Source organism: Plectropomus leopardus, chromosome 12, assembly GCF_026936395.1.
Source record: "Plectropomus leopardus strain MGB_pleo_1.0 chromosome 12, ASM2693639v1, whole genome shotgun sequence".
NCBI classification, from domain to species: Eukaryota; Metazoa; Chordata; class Actinopteri; order Perciformes; family Serranidae; genus Plectropomus; species Plectropomus leopardus.
In genome coordinates, this window is record NC_142187.1 from 9,748,066 (window position 1) to 9,771,584 (window position 23,519).

The 23,519-nt window shown below is 34.9% G+C and overlaps 1 protein-coding gene across 7 annotated transcripts in view; it reads left to right on the top strand.

The window, feature by feature from the left end:
- LOC121951200 (ATP-dependent 6-phosphofructokinase, platelet type-like) overlaps positions 1-23,519 on the top strand; it is an 84,281-nt gene that overhangs the window by 28,980 nt on the left and 31,782 nt on the right. For all 7 annotated transcript variants that reach the window (XM_088085050.1, XM_088085049.1, XM_088085046.1 and 4 more), the window contains 5 exons: positions 115-279; positions 1,496-1,557; positions 2,568-2,679; positions 3,211-3,310; positions 3,392-3,497. In XM_088085050.1, coding sequence (XP_087941176.1) covers positions 115-279; positions 1,496-1,557; positions 2,568-2,679; positions 3,211-3,310; positions 3,392-3,497 — 545 coding nt within the window. The remainder of the gene's footprint in view (positions 1-114; positions 280-1,495; positions 1,558-2,567; positions 2,680-3,210; positions 3,311-3,391; positions 3,498-23,519) is intronic.

Sequence of the window (23,519 nt, forward strand, 5' to 3'; positions counted from 1 at the left end):
ACTGTTTCTGTTGATTGAATCACAGATGAATTGACTGATCAGCTCTACTTTGGTGAACGAACTTAACATTTTGCCTGTTAATAATAACTCATTTAATCTGCGTGTACAATTCAGACATGTGATCGCATCAAGCAGTCAGCCAGTGGAACCAAGAGGCGAGTGTTCATCATTGAGACCATGGGCGGCTACTGTGGCTATTTGGCCACCGTGGGCGGTCTGGCTGCAGGCGCTGACACGGTCTACATCTACGAGGAGCCGTTTGACATCCGAGACCTGCAGGTCAGACATACTTTTTTTTTAAAAATATTTGTTAATATTGTTTAATAAGGCAACATATTCATCTCCATGACCCTTATATACCCTTGTGTACCTTTTAAAGACATCAGTAGGAATGTCTCTACATCTGTGTTATATTTCACAACATTAATTTAACCTCAGTGGTACACGTTAATATATATCTTTAGATATTTTACTCCTGGCTTTGAGTCCATCATTGCCTCTGCCTGGATGTTTCAGTTGTGTGCAGGTCACCCAGATTATGTTGATGCGTCTAAAGCAATTTATTAATAACCTCTGAACTGCATCAGTTGTTCCACGACAGACAGATCCCATCAACACAGATCAAGTCAGGTGATTAGAGGCGTCGGGGGCTGTCGCTGTGTTGTAACACTTAAACTCTATTCAGTTGATCACAACTTTAAGGGCAGTCGTATACAGAAGCTTGCAACCCCTCTGCTCCACAGTGCTAATTAAAAACATTCACATTTATATTAACACAGGGAATTTACTTACCATACTTTTTATTTTTCTTATCCTTCTTTTGAATTTTAGAACAGTTTAATTTTATTCAGGGTTCTGATGTATTTTCATAATATATATTTTTTTTATTTTATTGCCTTGTTTGGGCCACTTTGTATGCTACAAGTGTTAAGTGGCAACAGAAGATTAATATTTATTCAATTTAATAAGAGTGTCAAATAAATCTTTATTTGATGTTGTTAATACACATCATTAATGGGCCCAAATTCCAAAAGGTAAGACAAATAAATCTTAGCTGAAAGGAAATGTGTGTGAATACACAGTTGTTCCACATTACCCCACCCTTCCTCTAAAAAAATGGTGTAGTCAAAGTATTATATTTGGAAAAGACTAAAAAAAGAAAAAAGATTGGCATAACATTAGGAGATGTCATCTTCAAAACTGCAGAAATGGTGAAGAATGAAAACATAGAAAGTATATCAAAAATGAAAGGAGCCCTCTAACACCCAAACAAACCTTTCTTTTTTTTTTCAACTCCCTCTGGGCTTCAGCAGAAGGGCAGCAATAATAAATATGGTGCCCCCTAGTGGTGTAAATACCACCCTGCACCTCTTCTTATTGAGAGGGGAGGGATGATGAGGCAGAGGCATGTGATTTGCGGCTGGATCGGCTGCTCATGCAGGTTACAGGGCGCCGTCGCTCTGGTTTAACGTGAGACTTCGCTCTGTGTTTTCAGGCCAACGTGGAGCATCTGACTCAGAAGATGAAGACGAGCATCCAGAGAGGCTTGGTGCTCAGGTGAGTCTCAGCACTCATACACCAGGCAGTGTATTCTTCACCTAAATGTTACATCGCCACTGCTGTTTCTTTGGCATTACCTTGCCACGAGCACCATTTAGCCTGTGTGTGTATGTGTGTGTGTGTGTGTGTGTGTGTGTGTGTGTGTATGTGTCAGTCAGTGAGACTGAAGGAGAGAACACAGTGAAAGAAGTGTAAAAATATTTACATACTTTTTTTATATGGCAAATAATTGTGTTTTTTCATCTTGCAGATAAATATGTGTTTTAAATTCATTAAATAAACTAGTTGGTCTTGAAATATCTTTGACAGCTAGTCGACCTTACACACTTTACTTCATGTCATCTGTTGTGGCTATTTTAGTCCATTGCACCATCACGCTGTTTAAATTGCTCCCAGCGGGATGGAGGTCTGTGGAAATAGGACAAATCTAATATTTTGGACAGTGTGTAGGTGACATTGTGTGTCAGTGCTGAGGTTTGCACCTGCCTAATTTTATTATTACACTCAAGCTCAGTTGTGCGTCGCAAGTGGCTCTGAAGATTGCAGTGAACAGCAGACTGATGCCTTGGCTCAAGGGTGCATGAGCTGTGAGCACTTCAGGGAGAACTTGTACGTTGAGGACAATATTTAGTCCGCGTAAAGGGCTAGTTCATTGAGTTTACTCTCCTGTATTGGCATCTGATCATGCAGATAGTTTGGGTTTTATTTGTCCATGTTTCATAGACATCTGTCCATGAGATTTCTGTTTCCGCCCCCAAAACAATGGTGATCAGTGAAATCTGTGTTGCTCATACCATTGGAAAAAAATCAACAGAGACTTCTCTTTTCAGAGTCTTTCCCTGTTCCAACGGATAATCCACAGAAAACATCAACAACTTTCAAGGGGGATTTTTTTCTTACACTGTAGTTCCAAAGAAAACAGCGGTTTCTGTCAAGGTAACGTTTTTGTCATTTCAATGAGCTAACCCTTTAGCTAATCTGTTCCCTTTGTAATTTGTGTGTTTCAGAAATGAGAATTCAAATGAGAACTACACCACTGACTTCATCTACCAGCTGTACTCTGAGGAGGGACGGGGAGTGTTTGACTGCAGGAAGAACATCCTTGGTCATATGCAGCAGGTTGGACTCACGTCCACACACACACACACACACACACACACACACACACACACAAACAATACATACTTTACTGTATATGCTTTATTATCACTGAAGGAAGTAAATCAATCGGTGATATAAGTGACCATGTTGTCCTGAAATTGTGTCATGATGGAGTCCATAAAATGTCTTTCCATGGTTGCAGGAAGTTGCAGCCTGTATAGCATGCACCGACAGAACTTGGGGTCCATCACGCTGTCCATGAGATCTATGCTTTTTTATTAGTGTTGGTTGGTAATTAAGTAATATTGTGGTTTGTCACAATGATCATACTGTTTTACAGTATGTAAGTGCAGGTGAAATCAATAACCAAGAGCAATACGTTTGTGTGAAGATTTGCATCCAATAATGCATTTCCTAGCACAGTTTGTGGCATGAATCATCATTGTTATCATTGTAGATTCGTTTTACAAACATTCTTTTATAAATCTTGTGATATTATATTTACTGGCCTTGTTATCAGTGGAACAATATTTTCTTTCCTTTTCCCAGGGAGGATCTCCATCACCTTTTGATAGGAACTTTGGCACTAAAATTGCCGCTAAAGCCATGCAATGGATAACACGGACACTCAAGGAGTCGTATAAAGGAGGTGAACCCCCCCCCCCTTTTTTTTTTCAGTTATTCTTGGCCTATGTTTAGTTGTAAAGGGTCATGCTTGTCTTCATTGCAGGACGGGTGTTTGCTAACTCCGAGGACACTGCCTGCCTGTTGGGGATGCGTCGCAGAGCTATGGTCTTTCAGCCAGTGTCACAGCTCCGGGAGGAGACCGATTTTATGTAAGAAACATTTTCAAATTTACTCTGCAGTGGATCTCTTTGATTTATGTTCACTAAAAAGATAAGACAAACAATAATTAGAATAACGCACTGCATATAAGTAGGAATCATGGGCCAAATGACGTCCCTCAGAGACATTTTATTTAGTCCCTAAATGTGATAGGAAATGCATGCATTATTGTATAATAATTCACATTCCATTTCAAAATTTTCATTTTCAATAGCTTATATTTCGTACACTACTTGGGTGCTCAAAAATGTCTTTAAAAAAGTCAGAGTATGGTATGTCATGAAAATGTCTTTTAAAGTGCAAAGTATAGTATGTTGCAAAAATGTCATAAAAAAGGCATAGTTTAGTATGTCACAGAAATGTAAGGTAAGGTAGATGTATTGGTCATTTTTTAAACAAAGTTTAAAAAACAAAGTTTCATTGGTCCTTGATCCTGCTAAATCTTTGAATTGAAACCTTAAATTGATTAGAATCAGCAGCTACTATGAAGATTCCATCCGGTTGCCTGGTGATGTTGCTGCTGATGGCAGCGTTCAATTCCTGCAGTGCAGTTTTTGAACTTGCATCAAAGTCCTAATGGCTCCCAACAATATCTGCCTATCCAGTGCAACAGCTTGATCTGGGATGTTAGGGGTTAATCATGACTCTGTGAAGATGTGTGCAGAGCAGTTCTGGATCCCCCGCTGCTGAGTAGGCCAAAATCACATCTCATCCAATTCACTCGCCTGCATCAGCCATTGGACAGACATTTGTAGAGGAACAGCTCTCGGTCCAGGTCTGATTAGTCTCGCCCCGACACCGGCTGCCCTCCCCTTCTTCGTCTGGTGCTTTCAGTTTTGTTTCTCCCCTCTGAAATGACTCGCTGTTCAGCAAAGGCCACCGTTGGAGATCCTGGAGGTCTGCTGCACTCAGCCCAAGCCCCAAAAAACTTCTCTGATGCTGACAAGTGCAATTGTAGAAAAGTCATGCCTTAGCGAAGTCATAACATGGTATTTTTAGAAAGTTATAAGAAAGGCATTGTATAGTATGTCATGAAAATTTTATTTAAAATTGAAAGTAAAGAATGCGGCAAAAGATTTCTAAAAAAAAGTAATAGAAGAAAAGAAAAAAAATATAAAAAGGCAAAATAAAGAATGTCCCACAAATGCATTAAAAAAGTAGTCATGTTGTAAATGACTGTTGTAAAAAGGTCACTGAAAAAGTACAAACAAATCATATTTTTAACGTTGCTCCAAATGTTAAAAGAAGTCATTAATTAGCATGTTGAGGGAGTTTATAGTATAGCCTGGTGAAAAAAAATGGTCCAAAAGTCAATATTTTGAAAATTTTAGACAAAATTACATTCTGGCAAAAAAAAGCCATACTATAGCTCAGGGAAAAATGGTCCAAAAAGTGATCGCTCCAAATGTTAAAAAAAAGTCATAGTACAGCACGATGAGGCCGTTTATAGTATAGTCTGCAGAAAAAACAGTCAAAAAAGTCATTATTTTGAGCATTTTAAGCAAAATTACATTCTGGAAAAAAAAGCCATACTATAGCTCAGGGAAAAATGGTCCAAAAAGTGATCGCTCCAAATATTAAAAAAGTCATTAATTAGCATTAGCATGTAGCATGAGGTAGTTTATACCTATATATAGCCTGGTGAAAACACGGTCCAAAAAGTCAATAATTTGAGTGTTTTAGGCAAAATTACATTCTGACAAAAAAAGTCATAGTACAGCACGATGAGGCCGTTTATAGTATAGTTTGCTGAAAAAAACGGTCAAAAAAGTCAATATTTTGAGTGTTTTAAGCCAAATTTCACAATCGCAAAAAAAGTCATACTATAGCTCAGGGAAAAATGGTCCAAAAAGTTATCGCTACAAATGTTAAAAAAAGTCATAGTACGGCACAATGAGGCCGTTTATAGTATTGTTTAAAGAAAAAAACGGTCAAAAAAGTCATTATTTTTATCATTTTAAGTCAAGTTACATTCTGGAAAAAAAAACCATACTATAGCTCAGGGAAAAATGGTCTAAAAAGTGATCGCTCCAAATGTTAAAAAAAGTCATAGTACAGCACAATGAGGCCGTTTATAGTATCGTCTACTGAAACAACAGTCCAAAAATTCAATATTTTGAGTGTTTTATGCCAAATGACATCATCGCAAAAAAAGCCATACTATAGCTCAGGGAAAAATGGTCCAAAAAGTGATCGCTCCAAATGTTAAAAAAAGTCATAGTACAGCACAATGAGGCCGTTTATAGTATAGTTTGCTGAAAAAACGGTTAAAAAAGTCATTATTTTGAGCATTTTAAGCAAAATTACATTCTGGAAAAAAAAGCCATACTATAGCTCAGGGAAAAATGGTCCAAAAAGTGATCGCTCCAAATGTTAAAAAAAAGTCATAGTACAGCACGATGAGGCCGTTTATAGTATAGTTTGCTGAAAAAACGGTTAAAAAAGTCATTATTTTGAGCATTTTAAGCAAAATTACATTCTGGAAAAAAAGCCATACTATAGCTCAGGGAAAATGGTCCAAAAGTGATCACTCCAAATGTTAAAAAAAGTCATAGTACGGCACAATGAGGCCGTTTATAGTATTGTTTAAAGAAAAAACGGTCAAAAAAGTCATTATTTTTATCATTTTAAGTCAAGTTACATTCTGGAAAAAAAAGCCATACTATAGCTCAGGGAAAAATGGTCCAAAAAGTGATCGCTCCAAATGTTAAAAAAAGTCATAGTACAGCACGATGAGGCCGTTTATAGTATAGTTTGCTGAAAAAAATGGTCGAAAACGTCATTATTTTTATCATTTTAAGTCAAGTTACATTCTGGAAAAAAAAGCCATACTATAGCTCAGGGAAAAATGGTCCAAAAAGTGATCACTCCAAATGTTAAAAAAAGTCATAGTACAGCACGATGAGGCCGTTTATAGTATAGTTTGCTGAAAAAACGGTCGGAAAAGTCATTATTTTGAGCATTTTAAGCAAAATTACATTCTGGGAAAAAAAGCCATACTATAGCTCAGGGAAAAATGGTCCAAAAAGTGATCGCTCCAAATGTTAAAAAAAGTCATAGTACAGCACATTGAGGCCGTTTATAGGATCGTCTATTGAAAAAACAGTCCAAAAAATCAATATTTTGAGTGTTTTATGCCAAATGACATCATCGCAAAAAAAGCCATACTATAGCTCAGGGAAAAATGGTCCAAAAAGTGATTGCTCCAAATGTTAAAAAAAGTCATAGTACAGCACAATGAGGCCGTTTATAGTATAGTTTGCTGAAAAATGGTCAAAAGTCATTATTTTGAGCATTTTAAGCAAAATTACATTCTGGAAAAAAAAGCCATACTATAGCTCAGGGAAAAATGGTCCAAAAAGTGATCGCTCCGAATGTTAAAAAAAGTCACAGTACAGCACGATGAGGCCGTTTATAGTATAGTTTGCTGAAAAATGGTCGAAAAAGTCATTATTTTTATCATTTTAAGTCAAATTACATTCTGGAAAAAAAAGCCATACTATAGCTCAGGGAAAAATGGTCCAAAAAGTGATTGCTCCAAATGTTAAAAAAAGTCATAGTATGGCACAATGAGGCTGTTTATAGTATTGTTTAAAGAAGAAACGGTCAAAAAAGTCAACATTTTTAGCATTTTAAGCAAAATTACATTCTGGAAAAAAAAGCCATACTATAGCTCAGGGAAAAATGGTCGAAAAAGTGATCGCTCCAAATGTTAAAAAAAGTCATAGTACAGCACAATGAGGCCGTTTATAGTATAGTTTGCTGAAAAAACGGTTTAAAAAGTCATTATTTTGAGCATTTTAAGCAAAATTACATTCTGGAAAAAAAAGCCATACTATAGCTCAGGGAAAAATGGTCCAAAAAGTGATCGCTCCGAATGTTAAAAAAAGTCATAGTACAGCACGATGAGGCCGTTTATAGTATAGTTTGCTGAATAAACGGTTGAAAAAGTCATTATTTTTAGCATTTTAAGCAAAATTACATTCTGGGAAAAAAGGCCATACTATAGCTCAGGGAAAAATGGTCCAAAAAGTGATCACTCCAAATGTTAAAAAAAGTTATAGTACAGCACGATGAGGCCGTTTATAGTATAGTTTGCTGAAAAAAACGGTTGAAAAAGTCATTATTTTGAGGGTTTTAAGCAAAATTACATTCTGGAAAAAAAAGCCATACTATAGCTCAGGGAAAAATGGTCCAAAAAGTGATCACTCCAAATGTTAAAAAAGTCATAGTACAGCACAATGAGGCCGTTTATAGTATAGTTTGCTGGAAAAACGGTCGAAAAAGTCATTATTTTGAGCATTTTAAGCAAAATTTCATTCTGGGAAAAAAAAAGCCATACTATAGCTCAGGGAAAAATGGTCCAAAAAGTGATCGCTCCGAATGTTAAAAAAAGTCACAGTACAGCACGATGAGGCCGTTTATAGTATAGTTTGCTGAAAAAATGGTCGAAAAAGTCATTATTTTTATCATTTTAAGTCAAATTACATTCTGGAAAAAAAAGCCATACTATAGCTCAGGGAAAAATGGTCCAAAAAGTGATTGCTCCAAATGTTAAAAAAAGTCATAGTACAGCACAATGAGGCCGTTTATAGTATAGTTTGCTGAAAAAATGGTCAAAAAAGTCATTATTTTGAGCATTTTAAGCAAAATTACATTCTGGAAAAAAAAGCCATACTATAGCTCAGGGAAAAATGGTCCAAAAAGTGATCGCTCCGAATGTTAAAAAAAGTCACAGTACAGCACGATGAGGCCGTTTATAGTATAGTTTGCTGAAAAAATGGTCGAAAAAGTCATTATTTTTATCATTTTAAGTCAAATTACATTCTGGAAAAAAAAGCCATACTATAGCTCAGGGAAAAATGGTCCAAAAAGTTATTGCTCCAAATGTTAAAAAAAGTCATAGTATGGCACAATGAGGCTGTTTATAGTATTGTTTAAAGAAGAAACGGTCAAAAAAGTCAACATTTTTAGCATTTTAAGCAAAATTACATTCTGTAAAAAAAAAAAACAATACTATAGCTCAGGGAAAAATGGTCCAAAAAGTGATCGCTCCAAATGTTAAAAAAAGTCATAGTACAGCACAATGAGGCCGTTTATAGTATAGTTTGCTGAAAAAACGGTTGAAAAAGTCATTATTTTGAGCATTTTAAGCAAAATTACATTCTGGAAAAAAAAGCCATACTATAGCTCAGGGAAAAATGGTCCAAAAAGTGATCGCTCCAAATGTTAAAAAAAGTCATAGTACAGCACGATGAGGCTGTTTATAGTATCGTCTACTGAGAAAACAGTCCAAAATTTCAATATTTTGAGTGTTTTATGCCAAATGACATCATCGCAAAAAAAGCCATACTATAGCTCAGGGAAAAATGGTCCAAAAAGTGATCGCTCCAAATGTTAAAAAAAGTCATAGTACAGCACGATGAGGCCGTTTATAGTATAGTTTGCTGAAAAAACGGTCGAAAAAGTCATTATTTTGAGCATTTTAAGCAAAATTTCATTCTGGGAAAAAAAGCCATACTATAGCTCAGGGAAAAATGGTCCAAAAAGTGATCGCTCCAAATGTTAAAAAAAGTCATAGTACAGCACAATGAGGCCTTTTATATTATAGTTTGCTGAATAAACGGTCGAAAAAGTCATTATTTTTATCATTTCAAGCAAAATTACATTCTGGAAAAAAAAGCCATACTATAGCTCAGGGAAAAATGGTCCAAAAAGTGATCGCTCCAAATGTTAAAAAAAAGTCATAGTACAGCACGATGAGGCCGTTTATAGTATAGTTTGCTGAAAAAATGGTCGAAAACGTCATTATTTTTATCATTTTAAGCAAAATTTCATTCTGGGAAAAAAAGCCATACTATAGCTCAGGGAAAAATGGTCCAAAAAGTGATCGCTCCAAATGTTAAAAAAAGTCATAGTACAGCACAATGAGGCCGTTTATAGTATAGTTTGCTGAAAAAACGGTCGAAAAAGTAATTATTTTGAGCATTTTAAGCAAAATTTCATTCTGGGAAAAAAAGCCATACTATAGCTCAGGGAAAAATGGTCCAAAAAGTGATCGCTCCAAATGTTAAAAAAAGGTATAGTACAGCACGATGAGGCCGTTTATAGTATAGTTTGCTGAAAAAACGGTCGAAAAAGTCATTATTTTTATCATTTTAAGCAAAATTACATTCTGGAAAAAAAAGCCATACTATAGCTCAGGGAAAAATGGTCCAAAAAGTGATTGCTCCAAATGTTAAAAAAAGTCATAGTACAGCACAATGAGGCCGTTTATAGTATAGTTTGCTGAAAAAACGGTCGAAAAAGTCATTATTTTGAGCATTTTGAGCAAAATTACATTCTGGGAAAAAAAGCCATACTATAGCTCAGGGAAAAATGGTCCAAAAAGTGATCGCTCCAAATGTTAAAAAAAGGTATAGTACAGCACGATGAGGCCGTTTATAGTATAGTTTGCTGGAAAAACGGTCGAAAAAGTCATTATTTTGAGCATTTTAAGCAAAATTTCATTCTGGGAAAAAAAGCCATACTATAGCTCAGGGAAAAATGGTCCAAAAAGTGATCGCTCCAAATGTTAAAAAAAGGTATAGTACAGCACGATGAGGCCGTTTATAGTATAGTTTGCTGAAAAAACGGTCGAAAAAGTCATTATTTTTATCATTTTAAGCAAAATTACATTCTGGAAAAAAAGCCATACTATAGCTCAGGGAAAATGGTCCAAAAAGTGATCGCTCCAAATGTTAAAAAAGTCATAGTACAGCACAATGAGGCCGTTTATAGTATAGTTTGCTGAAAAACGGTCGAAAAGTCATTATTTTGAGTATTTTAAGCAAAATTACATTCTGGGAAAAAAGCCATACTATAGCTCAGGGAAAAATGGTCCAAAAAGTGATCGCTCCAAATGTTAAAAAAAAGTCATAGTACAGCACAATGAGGCCGTTTATAGTATAGTTTGCTGAAAAAACGGTCGAAAACGTCATTATTTTTATCATTTTAAGCAAAATTACATTCTGGAAAAAAAAGCCATACTATAGCTCAGGGAAAAATGGTCCAAAAAGTGATCGCTCCAAATGTTAAAAAAAAGTCATAGTACAGCACGATGAGGCCGTTTATAGTATAGTTTGCTGAAAAAATGGTCGAAAACGTCATTATTTTGAGCATTTTAAGCAAAATTTCATTCTGGGAAAAAAAGTCATACTATAGCTCAGGGAAAAATGGTCCAAAAAGTGATTGCTCCAAATGTTAAAAAAAAGTCATAGTACAGCACAATGAGGCCGTTTATAGTATAGTTTGCTGAAAAAACGGTCGAAAACGTCATTATTTTTATCATTTTAAACAAAATTACATTCTGGGAAAAAAGCCATACTATAGCTCAGGGAAAAATGGTCCAAAAGTGATTGCTCCAAATGTTAAAAAAGTCATAGTACAGCACAATGAGGCCGTTTATAGTATAGTTTGCTGAAAAACGGTCGAAAAAGTCATTTTTTTGAGCATTTTGAGCAAAATTACATTCTGGGAAAAAAAGCCATACTATAGCTCAGGGAAAAATGGTCCAAAAAGTGATCGCTCCAAATGTTAAATAAAATTATAGTATAGCACGATGAGGCCGTTTATAGTATAGTTTGCTGAAAAAACGGTCGGAAAAGTCATTATTTTGAGCATTTTAAGCAAAATTACATTCTGGAAAAAAAAGCCATACTATAGCTCAGGGAAAAATGGTCCAAAAGTGATCGCCCAAATGTTAAAAAAGTCATAGTACAGCACATTGAGGCCGTTTATAGTATAGTTTGCTGAAAAAACAGTCCAAAAATCAATATTTTGAGTGTTTTATGCCAAATTACATCATCTGCAAAAAAGCCATACTATAGCTCAGGGAAAAATGGTCCAAAAGTGATTGCTCCAAATGTTAAAAAAGTCATAGTACAGCACAATGAGGCCGTTTATAGTATAGTTTGCTGAAAAATGGTCAAAAAGTCATTATTTTGAGCATTTTAAGCAAAATTACATTCTGGAAAAAAAGCCATACTATAGCTCAGGGAAAAATGGTCCAAAAGTGATCGCTCCAAATGTTAAAAAAGTCATAGTACAGCACGATGAGGCCGTTTATAGTATAGTTTGCTGAAAAATGGTCGAAAAAGTCATTATTTTTATCATTTTAAGTCAAATTACATTCTGGAAAAAAAAGCCATACTATAGCTCAGGGAAAAATGGTCCAAAAAGTGATCGCTCCAAATGTTAAAAAAAAGTCATAATACAGCACGATGAGGCCATTTATAGTGTTGTTTAAAGAAGAATCGGTCAAAAAAATCTACATTTTTAGCATTTTAAGCAAAATTACATTCTGGAAAAAAAAGTCATACTATAGCTCAGGGAAAAATGGTCCAAAAAGTGATCGCTCCAAATGTTAAAAAAGTCATAGTACAGCACAATGAGGCCGTTTATAGTATAGTTTGCTGAAAAACGGTTTAAAAAGTCATTATTTTGAGCATTTTAAGCAAAATTACATTCTGGGAAAAAAAGCCATACTATAGCTCAGGGAAAATGGTCCAAAAAGTGATCGCTCCAAATGTTAAAAAAAGTCATAGTACAGCACGATGAGGCTGTTTATAGTATAGTTTGCTGAAAAAACGGTTGAAAAAGTCATTATTTTTAGCATTTTAAGTCAAGTCACATTCTGGAAAAAAAGGCCATACTATAGCTCAGGGAAAATGGTCCAAAAAGTGATCGCTCCAAATGTTAAAAAAGTCATAGTACAGCACAATGAGGCCGTTTATAGTACAGTTTGCTGAAAAAACGGTGGAAAAAGTCATTATTTTGAGCATTTTAAGCAAAATTACATTCTGGAAAAAAAAGCCATACTATAGCTCAGGGAAAAATGGTCCAAAAAGTGATCACTCCAAATGTTAAAAAAAGTCATAGTACAACACAATGAGGCCGTTTATAGTATAGTTTGCTGAAAAACGGTCGAAAAAGTCATTATTTTGAGCATTTTAAGCAAAATTACATTCTGGGAAAAAAGCCATACTATAGCTCAGGGAAAATGGTCCAAAAGTGATCGCTCAAATGTTAAAAAAGTCATAGTACAGCACGATGAGGCCGTTTATAGTATAGTTTGCTGAAAAATGGTCGAAAAAGTCATTATTTTTGATCATTTTAAGTCAAATTACATTCTGGAAAAAAAGCCATACTATAGCTCAGGGAAAAATGGTCCAAAAAGTGATCGCTCCAAATGTTAAAAAAAGTCATAGTACAGCACGATGAGGCTGTTTATAGTATCGTCTACTGAGAAAACAGTCCAAAATTTCAATATTTTGAGTGTTTTATGCCAAATTACATTCTGAAAAAAGCCATACTATAGCTCAGGGAAAAATGGTCCAAAAAGTGATCGCTCCAAATGTTAAAAAAAAGTCATAGAACAGCACGATGAGGCCGTTTTTAGTATAGTTTGCTGAAAAAACGGTGGAAAAAGTCATTATTTTGAGCATTTTAAGCAAAATTACATTCTGGGAAAAAAAGCCATACTATAGCTCAGGGAAAAATGGTCCAAAAAGTGATCGCTCCAAATGTTAAAAAAAGGTATAGTACAGCACGATGAGGCCGTTTATAGTATAGTTTGCTGATAAACGGTCGAAAAAGTCATTATTTTTATCATTTCAAGCAAAATTACATTCTGGAAAAAAAAGCCATACTATAGCTCAGGGAAAAATGGTCCAAAAAGTGATCGCTCCAAATGTTAAAAAAAAGTCATAGTACAGCACGATGAGGCCGTTTATAGTATAGTTTGCTGAAAAATGGTCGAAAAGTCATTATTTTTATCATTTTAAGCAAAATTTCATTCTGGGAAAAAAGCCATACTATAGCTCAGGGAAAATGGTCCAAAAAGTGATCGCTCCAAATGTTAAAAAAGTCATAGTACAGCACAATGAGGCCGTTTATAGTATAGTTTGCTGAAAAACGGTCGAAAAAGTCATTATTTTGAGCATTTTAAGCAAAATTTCATTCTGGGAAAAACAGCCATACTAGCGCAGGGAAAAATGGTCCAAAAAGTGATCGCTCCAAATGTTAAAAAAAAGTCATAGTACAGCACGATGAGGCCGTTTATAGTATAGTTTGCTGAAAAAATGGTCGAAAACGTCATTATTTTTATCATTTTGAGCAAAATTACATTCTGGAAAAAAAGCCATACTATAGCTCAGGGAAAAATGGTCCAAAAAGTGATTGCTCCAAATGTTAAAAAAGTCATAGTACAGCACAATGAGGCCGTTTATAGTATAGTTTGCTGAAAAACGGTCGAAAAAGTCATTATTTTGAGCATTTTAAGCAAAATTACATTCTGGGAAAAAAGCCATACTATAGCTCAGGGAAAAATGGTCCAAAAGTGATCGCTCCAAATGTTAAAAAAGTCATCGTACAGCACGATGAGGACGTATATAGTATAGTTTGCTGAAAAAACGGTCGAAAAGTCATTATTTTGAGCATTTTAAGCAAAATTACATTCTGGGAAAAAAGCCATACTATAGCTCAGGGAAAAATGGTCCAAAAAGTGATCGCTCCAAATGTTAAAAAAGTCATAGTACAGCACGATGAGGCCGTTTATAGTATAGTTTGCTGAAAAACGGTCGAAAAAGTCATTATTTTGAGCATTTTAAGCAAAATTACATTCTGGAAAAAAAGCCATACTATAGCTCAGGGAAAAATGGTCCAAAAGTGATCGCTCCAAATGTTAAAAAAGTCATAGTACAGCACAATGAGGCCGTTTATAGTATAGTTTGCTGAAAAACGGTCGAAAAAGTCATTATTTTGAGCATTTTAAGCAAAATTACATTCTGGAAAAAAAGCCATACTATAGCTCAGGGAAAAATGGTCCAAAAGTGATCGCTCCAAATGTTAAAAAAGTCATAGTACAGCACGATGAGGCCGTTTATAGTATAGTTTGCTGAAAAACGGTCGAAAAGTCATTATTTTGAGCATTTTAAGCAAAATTACATTCTGGAAAAAAGCCATACTATAGCTCAGGGAAAAATGGTCCAAAAGTGATCGCTCCAAATGTTAAAAAAGTCATAGTACAGCACAATGAGGCCGTTTATAGTATAGTTTGCTGAAAAACGGTCGAAAAAGTCATTATTTTGAGCATTTTAAGCAAAATTACATTCTGGAAAAAAAGCCATACTATAGCTCAGGGAAAAATGGTCCAAAAAGTGATCGCTCAAATGTTAAAAAAGTCATAGTACAGCACGATGAGGCCGTTTATAGTATAGTTTGCTGAAAAACGGTCGAAAAAGTCATTATTTTGAGCATTTTAAGCAAAATTACATTCTGGGAAAAAAGCCATACTATAGCTCAGGGAAAAATGGTCCAAAAAGTGATCGCTCCAAATGTTAAAAAAAGTCATAGTACAGCACAATGAGGCCGTTTATAGTATAGTTTGCTGAAAAACGGTCGAAAAAGTCATTATTTTGAGCATTTTAAGCAAAATTACATTCTGGAAAAAAGCCATACTATAGCTCAGGGAAAATGGTCCAAAAAGTGATCGCTCCAAATGTTAAAAAAGTCATAGTACAGCACAATGAGGCCGTTTATAGTATAGTTTGCTGAAAAACGGTCGAAAAGTCATTATTTTGAGCATTTTAAGCAAAATTACATTCTGGGAAAAAAGCCATACTATAGCTCAGGGAAAAATGGTCCAAAAGTGATCGCTCCAAATGTTAAAAAAGTCATAGTACAGCACGATGAGGCCGTTTATAGTATAGTTTGCTGAAAAACGGTCGAAAAAGTCATTATTTTGAGCATTTTAAGCAAAATTACATTCTGGAAAAAAAGCCATACTATAGCTCAGGGAAAATGGTCCAAAAAGTGATCGCTCCAAATGTTAAAAAAGTCATAGTACAGCACGATGAGGCCGTTTATAGTATAGTTTGCTGAAAAACGGTCGAAAAAGTCATTATTTTGAGCATTTTAAGCAAAATTACATTCTGGAAAAAAGCCATACTATAGCTCAGGGAAAAATGGTCCAAAAAGTGATCGCTCCAAATGTTAAAAAAGTCATAGTACAGCACGATGAGGCCGTTTATAGTATAGTTTGCTGAAAAACGGTCGAAAAAGTCATTATTTTGAGCATTTTAAGCAAAATTACATTCTGGAAAAAAAGCCATACTATAGCTCAGGGAAAAATGGTCCAAAAGTGATCGCTCCAAATGTTAAAAAAGTCATAGTACAGCACAATGAGGCCGTTTATAGTATAGTTTGCTGAAAAACGGTCGAAAAAGTCATTATTTTGAGCATTTTAAGCAAAATTACATTCTGGGAAAAAAAGCCATACTATAGCTCAGGGAAAAATGGTCCAAAAAGTGATCGCTCCAAATGTTAAAAAAAGTCATAGTACAGCACAATGAGGCCGTTTATAGTATAGTTTGCTGAAAAACGGTCGAAAAAGTCATTATTTTGAGCATTTTAAGCAAAATTACATTCTGGGAAAAAAGCCATACTATAGCTCAGGGAAAAATGGTCCAAAAAGTGATCGCTCAAATGTTAAAAAAGTCATAGTACAGCACGATGAGGCCGTTTATAGTATAGTTTGCTGAAAAACGGTCGAAAAAGTCATTATTTTGAGCATTTTAAGCAAAATTACATTCTGGAAAAAAAGCCATACTATAGCTCAGGGAAAATGGTCCAAAAGTGATCGCTCCAAATGTTAAAAAAGTCATAGTACAGCACGATGAGGCCGTTTATAGTATAGTTTGCTGAAAAACGGTCGAAAAAGTCATTATTTTGAGCATTTTAAGCAAAATTACATTCTGGGAAAAAAGCCATACTATAGCTCAGGGAAAAATGGTCCAAAAAGTGATCGCTCCAAATGTTAAAAAAGTCATAGTACAGCACAATGAGGCCGTTTATAGTATAGTTTGCTGAAAAACGGTCGAAAAAGTCATTATTTTGAGCATTTTAAGCAAAATTACATTCTGGGAAAAAAGCCATACTATAGCTCAGGGAAAAATGGTCCAAAAAGTGAATGCTCCAAATGTTAAAAAAGTCATAGTACAGCACGATGAGGCCGTTTATAGTATAGTTTGCTGAAAAAACGGTGGAAAAAGTCATTATTTTGAGCATTTTAAGCAAAATTTCATTCTGGGAAAAAGCCATACTATAGCTCAGGGAAAATGGTCCAAAAAGTGATCGCTCCAAATGTTAAAAAAGTCATAGTACAGCACGATGAGGCCGTTTATAGTATAGTTTGCTGAAAAACGGTCGAAAAAGTCATTATTTTGAGCATTTTAAGCAAAATTACATTCTGGGAAAAAAGCCATACTATAGCTCAGGGAAAAATGGTCCAAAAAGTGATCGCTCCAAATGTTAAAAAAGTCATAGTACAGCACGATGAGGCCGTTTATAGTATAGTTTGCTGAAAAACGGTCGAAAAAGTCATTATTTTGAGCATTTTAAGCAAAATTACATTCTGGGAAAAAAAGCCATACTATAGCTCAGGGAAAATGGTCCAAAAAGTGATCGCTCCAAATGTTAAAAAAAAGTCATAGTACAGCACAATGAGGCCGTTTATAGTATAGTTTGCTGAAAAAACGGTCGAAAACGTCATTATTTTTATCATTTTAAGCAAAATTACATTCTGGAAAAAAAAAGCCATACTATAGCTCAGGGAAAAATGGTCCAAAAAGTGATCGCTCCAAATGTTAAAAAAAAGTCATAGTACAGCACGATGAGGCCGTTTATAGTATAGTTTGCTGAAAAACGGTCGAAAAAGTCATTATTTTGAGCATTTTAAGCAAAATTACATTCTGGGAAAAAAGCCATACTATAGCTCAGGGAAAAATGGTCCAAAAGTGATCGCTCCAAATGTTAAAAAAAGTCATAGTACAGCACGATGAGGCCGTTTATAGTATAGTTTGCTGAAAAACGGTCTAAAAAGTCATTATTTTGAGCATTTTAAGCAAAATTACATTCTGGAAAAAAAAAGCCATACTATAGCTCAGGGAAAAATGGTCCAAAAGTGATCGCTCCAAATGTTAAAAAAGTCATAGTACAGCACAATGAGGCCGTTTATAGTATAGTTTGCTGAAAAACGGTCGAAAAGTCATTATTTTGAGCATTTTAAGCAAAATTACATTCTGGAAAAAAGCCATACTATAGCTCAGGGAAAAATGGTCCAAAAGTGATCGCTCCAAATGTTAAAAAAGTCATAGTACAGCACAATGAGGCCGTTTATAGTATAGTTTGCTGAAAAACGGTCGAAAAAGTCATTATTTTGAGCATTTTGAGCAAAATTACATTCTGGGAAAAAAAGCCATACTATAGCTCAGGGAAAAATGGTCGAAAAAGTGATCGCTCCAAATGTTAAAAAAAGTCATAGTACAGCACGATGAGGCCGTTTATAGTATAGTTTGCTGAAAAAACGGTCGAAAAAGTCATTATTTTTATCATTTCAAGCAAAATTACATTCTGGAAAAAAAGCCATACTATAGCTCAGGGAAAAATGGTCCAAAAAGTGATCGCTCCAAATGTTAAAAAAGTCATAGTACAGCACAATGAGGCCGTTTATAGTATAGTTTGCTGAAAAACGGTCGAAAAAGTCATTATTTTGAGCATTTTAAGCAAAATTACATTCTGGGAAAAAAGCCATACTATAGCTCAGGGAAAAATGGTCCAAAAAGTGATCGCTCCAAATGTTAAAAAAGTCATAGTACAGCACGATGAGGCCGTTTATAGTATAGTTTGCTGAAAAACGGTCGAAAAAGTCATTATTTTGAGCAATTTAAACAAAATTACATTCTGGGGAAAAAAAGCCATACTATAGCTCAGGGAAAATGGTCCAAAAAGTGATCGCTCCAAATGTTAAAAAAAGTCATAGTACAGCACGATGAGGCCGTTTATAGTATAGTTTGCTGAAAAACGGTCGAAAAGTCATTATTTTGAGCATTTTAAGCAAAATTACATTCTGGAAAAAAGCCATACTATAGCTCAGGGAAAAATGGTCCAAAAGTGATCGCTCCAAATGTTAAAAAAGTCATAGTACAGCACGATGAGGCCGTTTATAGTATAGTTTGCTGAAAAACGGTCGAAAAGTCATTATTTTGAGCATTTTAAGCAAAATTACATTCTGGAAAAAAGCCATACTATAGCTCAGGGAAAATGGTCCAAAAGTGATCGCTCCAAATGTTAAAAAAGTCATAGTACAGCACGATGAGGCTGTTTATAGTATAGTTTGCTGAAAAAACGGTCGAAAAAGTCATTATTTTGAGCATTTTAAGCAAAATTACATTCTGGGAAAAAAGCCATACTATAGCTCAGGGAAAAATGGTCCAAAAAGTGATCGCTTCAAATTTTAAAAAAAAGTCATAGTACAGCACGATGAGGCCGTTTATAGTATAGTTTAAAGAAAAAACGGTGGAAAAAGTCATTATTTTGAGCATTTTAAGCAAAATTACATTCTGGGAAAAAAAGCCATACTATAGCTCAGGGAAAATGGTCCAAAAAGTGATCGCTCCAAATGTTAAAAAAGTCATAGTACAGCACGATGAGGCCGTTTATAGTATAGTTTGCTGAAAAACGGTCGAAAAAGTCATTATTTTGAGCATTTTAAGCAAAATTACATTCTGGGAAAAAAGCCATACTATAGCTCAGGGAAAATGGTCCAAAAAGTGATCGCTCCAAATGTTAAAAAAGTCATAGTACAGCACAATGAGGCCGTTTATAGTATAGTTTGCTGAAAAACGGTCGAAAAAGTCATTATTTTGAGCATTTTAAGCAAAATTACATTCTGGAAAAAAAGCCATACTATAGCTCAGGGAAAAATGGTCCAAAAGTGATCGCTCCAAATGTTAAAAAAGTCATAGTACAGCACGATGAGGCCGTTTATAGTATAGTTTGCTGAAAAACGGTCGAAAAAGTCATTATTTTGAGCATTTTAAGCAAAATTACATTCTGGAAAAAAGCCATACTATAGCTCAGGGAAAATGGTCCAAAAAGTGATCGCTCCAAATGTTAAAAAAGTCATAGTACAGCACAATGAGGCCGTTTATAGTATAGTTTGCTGAAAAACGGTCGAAAAAGTCATTATTTTGAGCATTTTAAGCAAAATTACATTCTGGGAAAAAAGCCATACTATAGCTCAGGGAAAATGGTCCAAAAGTGATCGCTCCAAATGTTAAAAAAGTCATAGTACAGCACGATGAGGCCGTTTATAGTATAGTTTGCTGAAAAACGGTCGAAAAAGTCATTATTTTGAGCATTTTAAGCAAAATTACATTCTGGAAAAAAGCCATACTATAGCTCAGGGAAAAATGGTCCAAAAAGTGATCGCTCCAAATGTTAAAAAAGTCATAGTACAGCACGATGAGGCCGTTTATAGTATAGTTTGCTGAAAAACGGTCGAAAAAGTCATTATTTTGAGCATTTTAAGCAAAATTACATTCTGGGAAAAAAAGCCATACTATAGCTCAGGGAAAAATGGTCCAAAAGTGATCGCTCCAAATGTTAAAAAAAGTCATAGTACAGCACAATGAGGCCGTTTATAGTATAGTTTGCTGAAAAACGGTCGAAAAAGTCATTATTTTGAGCATTTTAAGCAAAATTACATTCTGGAAAAAAGCCATACTATAGCTCAGGGAAAAATGGTCCAAAAAGTGATCGCTCCAAATGTTAAAAAAGTCATAGTACAGCACGATGAGGCCGTTTATAGTATAGTTTGCTGAAAAACTGGTCGAAAAAGTCATTATTTTGAGCATTTTAAGCAAAATTACATTCTGGGGAAAAAAGCCATACTATAGCTCAGGGAAAAATGGTCCAAAAGTGATCGCTCCAAATGTTAAAAAAAAGTCATAGTACAGCACGATGAGGCCGTTTATAGTATAGTTTGCTGAAAAACTGGTCGAAAAAGTCATTATTTTGAGCATTTTAAGCAAAATTACATTCTGGGAAAAAAGCCATACTATAGCTCAGGGAAAAATGGTCCAAAAGTGATCGCTCCAAATGTTAAAAAAGTCATAGTACAGCACGATGAGGCCGTTTATAGTATAGTTTGCTGAAAAACGGTCGAAAAGTCATTATTTTGAGCATTTTAAGCAAAATTACATTCTGGAAAAAAGCCATACTATAGCTCAGGGAAAATGGTCCAAAAAGTGATCGCTCCAAATGTTAAAAAAGTCATAGTACAGCACGATGAGGCCGTTTATAGTATAGTTTGCTGAAAAACGGTCGAAAAAGTCATTATTTTGAGCATTTTAAGCAAAATTACATTCTGGGAAAAAAAGCCATACTATAGCTCAGGGAAAAATGGTCCAAAAAGTGATCGCTCCAAATGTTAAAAAAGTCATAGTACAGCACGATGAGGCCGTTTATAGTATAGTTTGCTGAAAAACGGTGGAAAAAGTCATTATTTTGAGCATTTTAAGCAAAATTACATTCTGGAAAAAAAAGCCATACTATAGCTCAGGGAAAAATGGTCCAAAAAGTGATCGCTCCAAATGTTAAAAAAAGTCATAGTACAGCACGATGAGGCCGTTTATAGTATAGTTTGCTGAAAAAACGGTGGAAAAAGTCATTATTTTGAGCAATTTAAACAAAATTACATTCTGGGGAAAAAAAGCCATACTATAGCTCAGGGAAAATGGTCCAAAAAGTGATCGCTCCAAATGTTAAAAAAAGTCATAGTACAGCACGATGAGGCCGTTTATAGTATAGTTTGCTGAAAAAACGGCCGAAAAAGTCATTATTTTTATCATTTTAAGCAAAATTACATTCTGGAAAAAAAGCCATACTATAGCTCAGGGAAAATGGTCCAAAAGTGATCGCTCCAAATGTTAAAAAAGTCATAGTACAGCACGATGAGGCCGTTTATAGTATAGTTTGCTGAAAAACGGTCGAAAAAGTCATTATTTTGAGCATTTTAAGCAAAATTACATTCTGGGAAAAAAGCCATACTATAGCTCAGGGAAAAATGGTCCAAAAAGTGATCGCTCAAATGTTAAAAAAAGTCATAGTACAGCACAATGAGGCCGTTTATAGTATAGTTTGCTGAAAAAACGGTCGAAAACGTCATTATTTTTATCATTTTAAGCAAAATTACATTCTGGAAAAAAAAAGCAATACTATAGCTCAGAGAAAAATGGTCCAAAAAGTGATCGCTCCAAATGTTAAAAAAGTCATAGTACAGCACAATGAGGCCGTTTATAGTATAGTTTGCTGAAAAACGGTCGAAAAGTCATTATTTTGAGCATTTTAAGCAAAATAACATTCGGGAAAAAAAGCCATACTATAGCTCAGGGAAAAATGGTCCAAAAAGTGATCGCTCCAAATGTTAAAAAAAGTCATAGTACAGCACGATGAGGCCGTTTATAGTATAGTTTAAAGAAAAAACGGTCGAAAAAGTCATTATTTTGAGCATTTTAAGCAAAATTACATTCTGGGAAAAAAAGCCATACTATAGCTCAGGGAAAAATGGTCCAAAAAGTGATCGCTCCAAATGTTAAAAAAGTCATAGTACAGCACGATGAGGCCGTTTATAGTATAGTTTGCTGAAAAACGGTCGAAAAAGTCATTATTTTTATCATTTTAAGCAAAATTACATTCTGGAAAAAAAAGCCATACTATAGCTCAGGGAAAAATGGTCCAAAAAGTGATCACTCCAAATGTTAAAAAAAGTCATAGTACAGCACGATGAGGCTGTTTATAGTATAGTTTGCTGAAAAACGGTCGAAAAAGTCATTATTTTGAGCATTTTAAGCAAAATTACATTCTGGGAAAAAAAGCCATACTATAGCTCAGGGAAAAATGGTCCAAAAAGTGATCACTCCAAATGTTAAAAAAAGTCATAGTACAACACAATGAGGCCGTTTATAGTATAGTTTAAAGAAAAAAACGGTCGAAAAAGTCATTATTTTGAGCATTTTAAGCGAAATTACATTCTGGAAAAAAAAGCCATACTATAGCTCAGGGAAAATGGTCCAAAAGTGATCGCTCCAAATGTTAAAAAAGTCATAGTACAGCACAATGAGGCCGTTTATAGTATAGTTTGCTGAAAAACGGTCGAAAAAGTCATTATTTTGAGCATTTTAAGCAAAATTACATTCTGGGAAAAAGCCATACTATAGCTCAGGAAAAATGGTCCAAAAGTGATCACTCCAAATGTTAAAAAAAAGTCATAGTACAGCACGATGAGGCCGTTTATAGTATAGTTTGCTGAAAAAACGGTCGAAAAAGTCATTATTTTGAGCATTTTAAGCAAAATTTCATTCTGGGAAAAAAGCCATACTATAGCTCAGGAAAAATGGTCCAAAAAGTGATCGCTCCAAATGTTAAAAAAAAGTCATAGTACAGCACAATGAGGCCGTTTATAGTATAGTTTGCTGAAAAAACGGTGGAAAAAGTCATTATTTTGAGCATTTTAAGCAAAATTACATTCTGGGAAAAAAAAGCCATACTATAGCTCAGGGAAAAATGGTCCAAAAAGTGATCGCTCCAAATGTTAAAAAAAAGTCATAGTACAGCACGATGAGGCCGTTTATAGTATAGTTTGCTGAAAAACGGTCGAAAAAGTCATTATTTTGAGCATTTTAAGCAAAATTACATTCTGGAAAAAAAGCCATACTATAGCTCAGGGAAAAATGGTCCAAAAGTGATCGCTCAAATGTTAAAAAAGTCATAGTACAGCACGATGAGGCCGTTTATAGTATAGTTTGCTGAAAAACGGTCGAAAAAGTCATTATTTTGAGCATTTTAAGCAAAATTACATTCTGGGAAAAAAGCCATACTATAGCTCAGGGAAAAATGGTCCAAAAAGTGATCGCTCCAAATGTTAAAAAAGTCATAGTACAGCACGATGAGGCCGTTTATAGTATAGTTTGCTGAAAAACGGTCGAAAAAGTCATTATTTTGAGCATTTTAAGCAAAATTACATTCTGGGAAAAAAAGCCATACTATAGCTCAGGGAAAAATGGTCCAAAAGTGATCGCTCCAAATGTTAAAAAAGTCATAGTACAGCACGATGAGGCTGTTTATAGTAT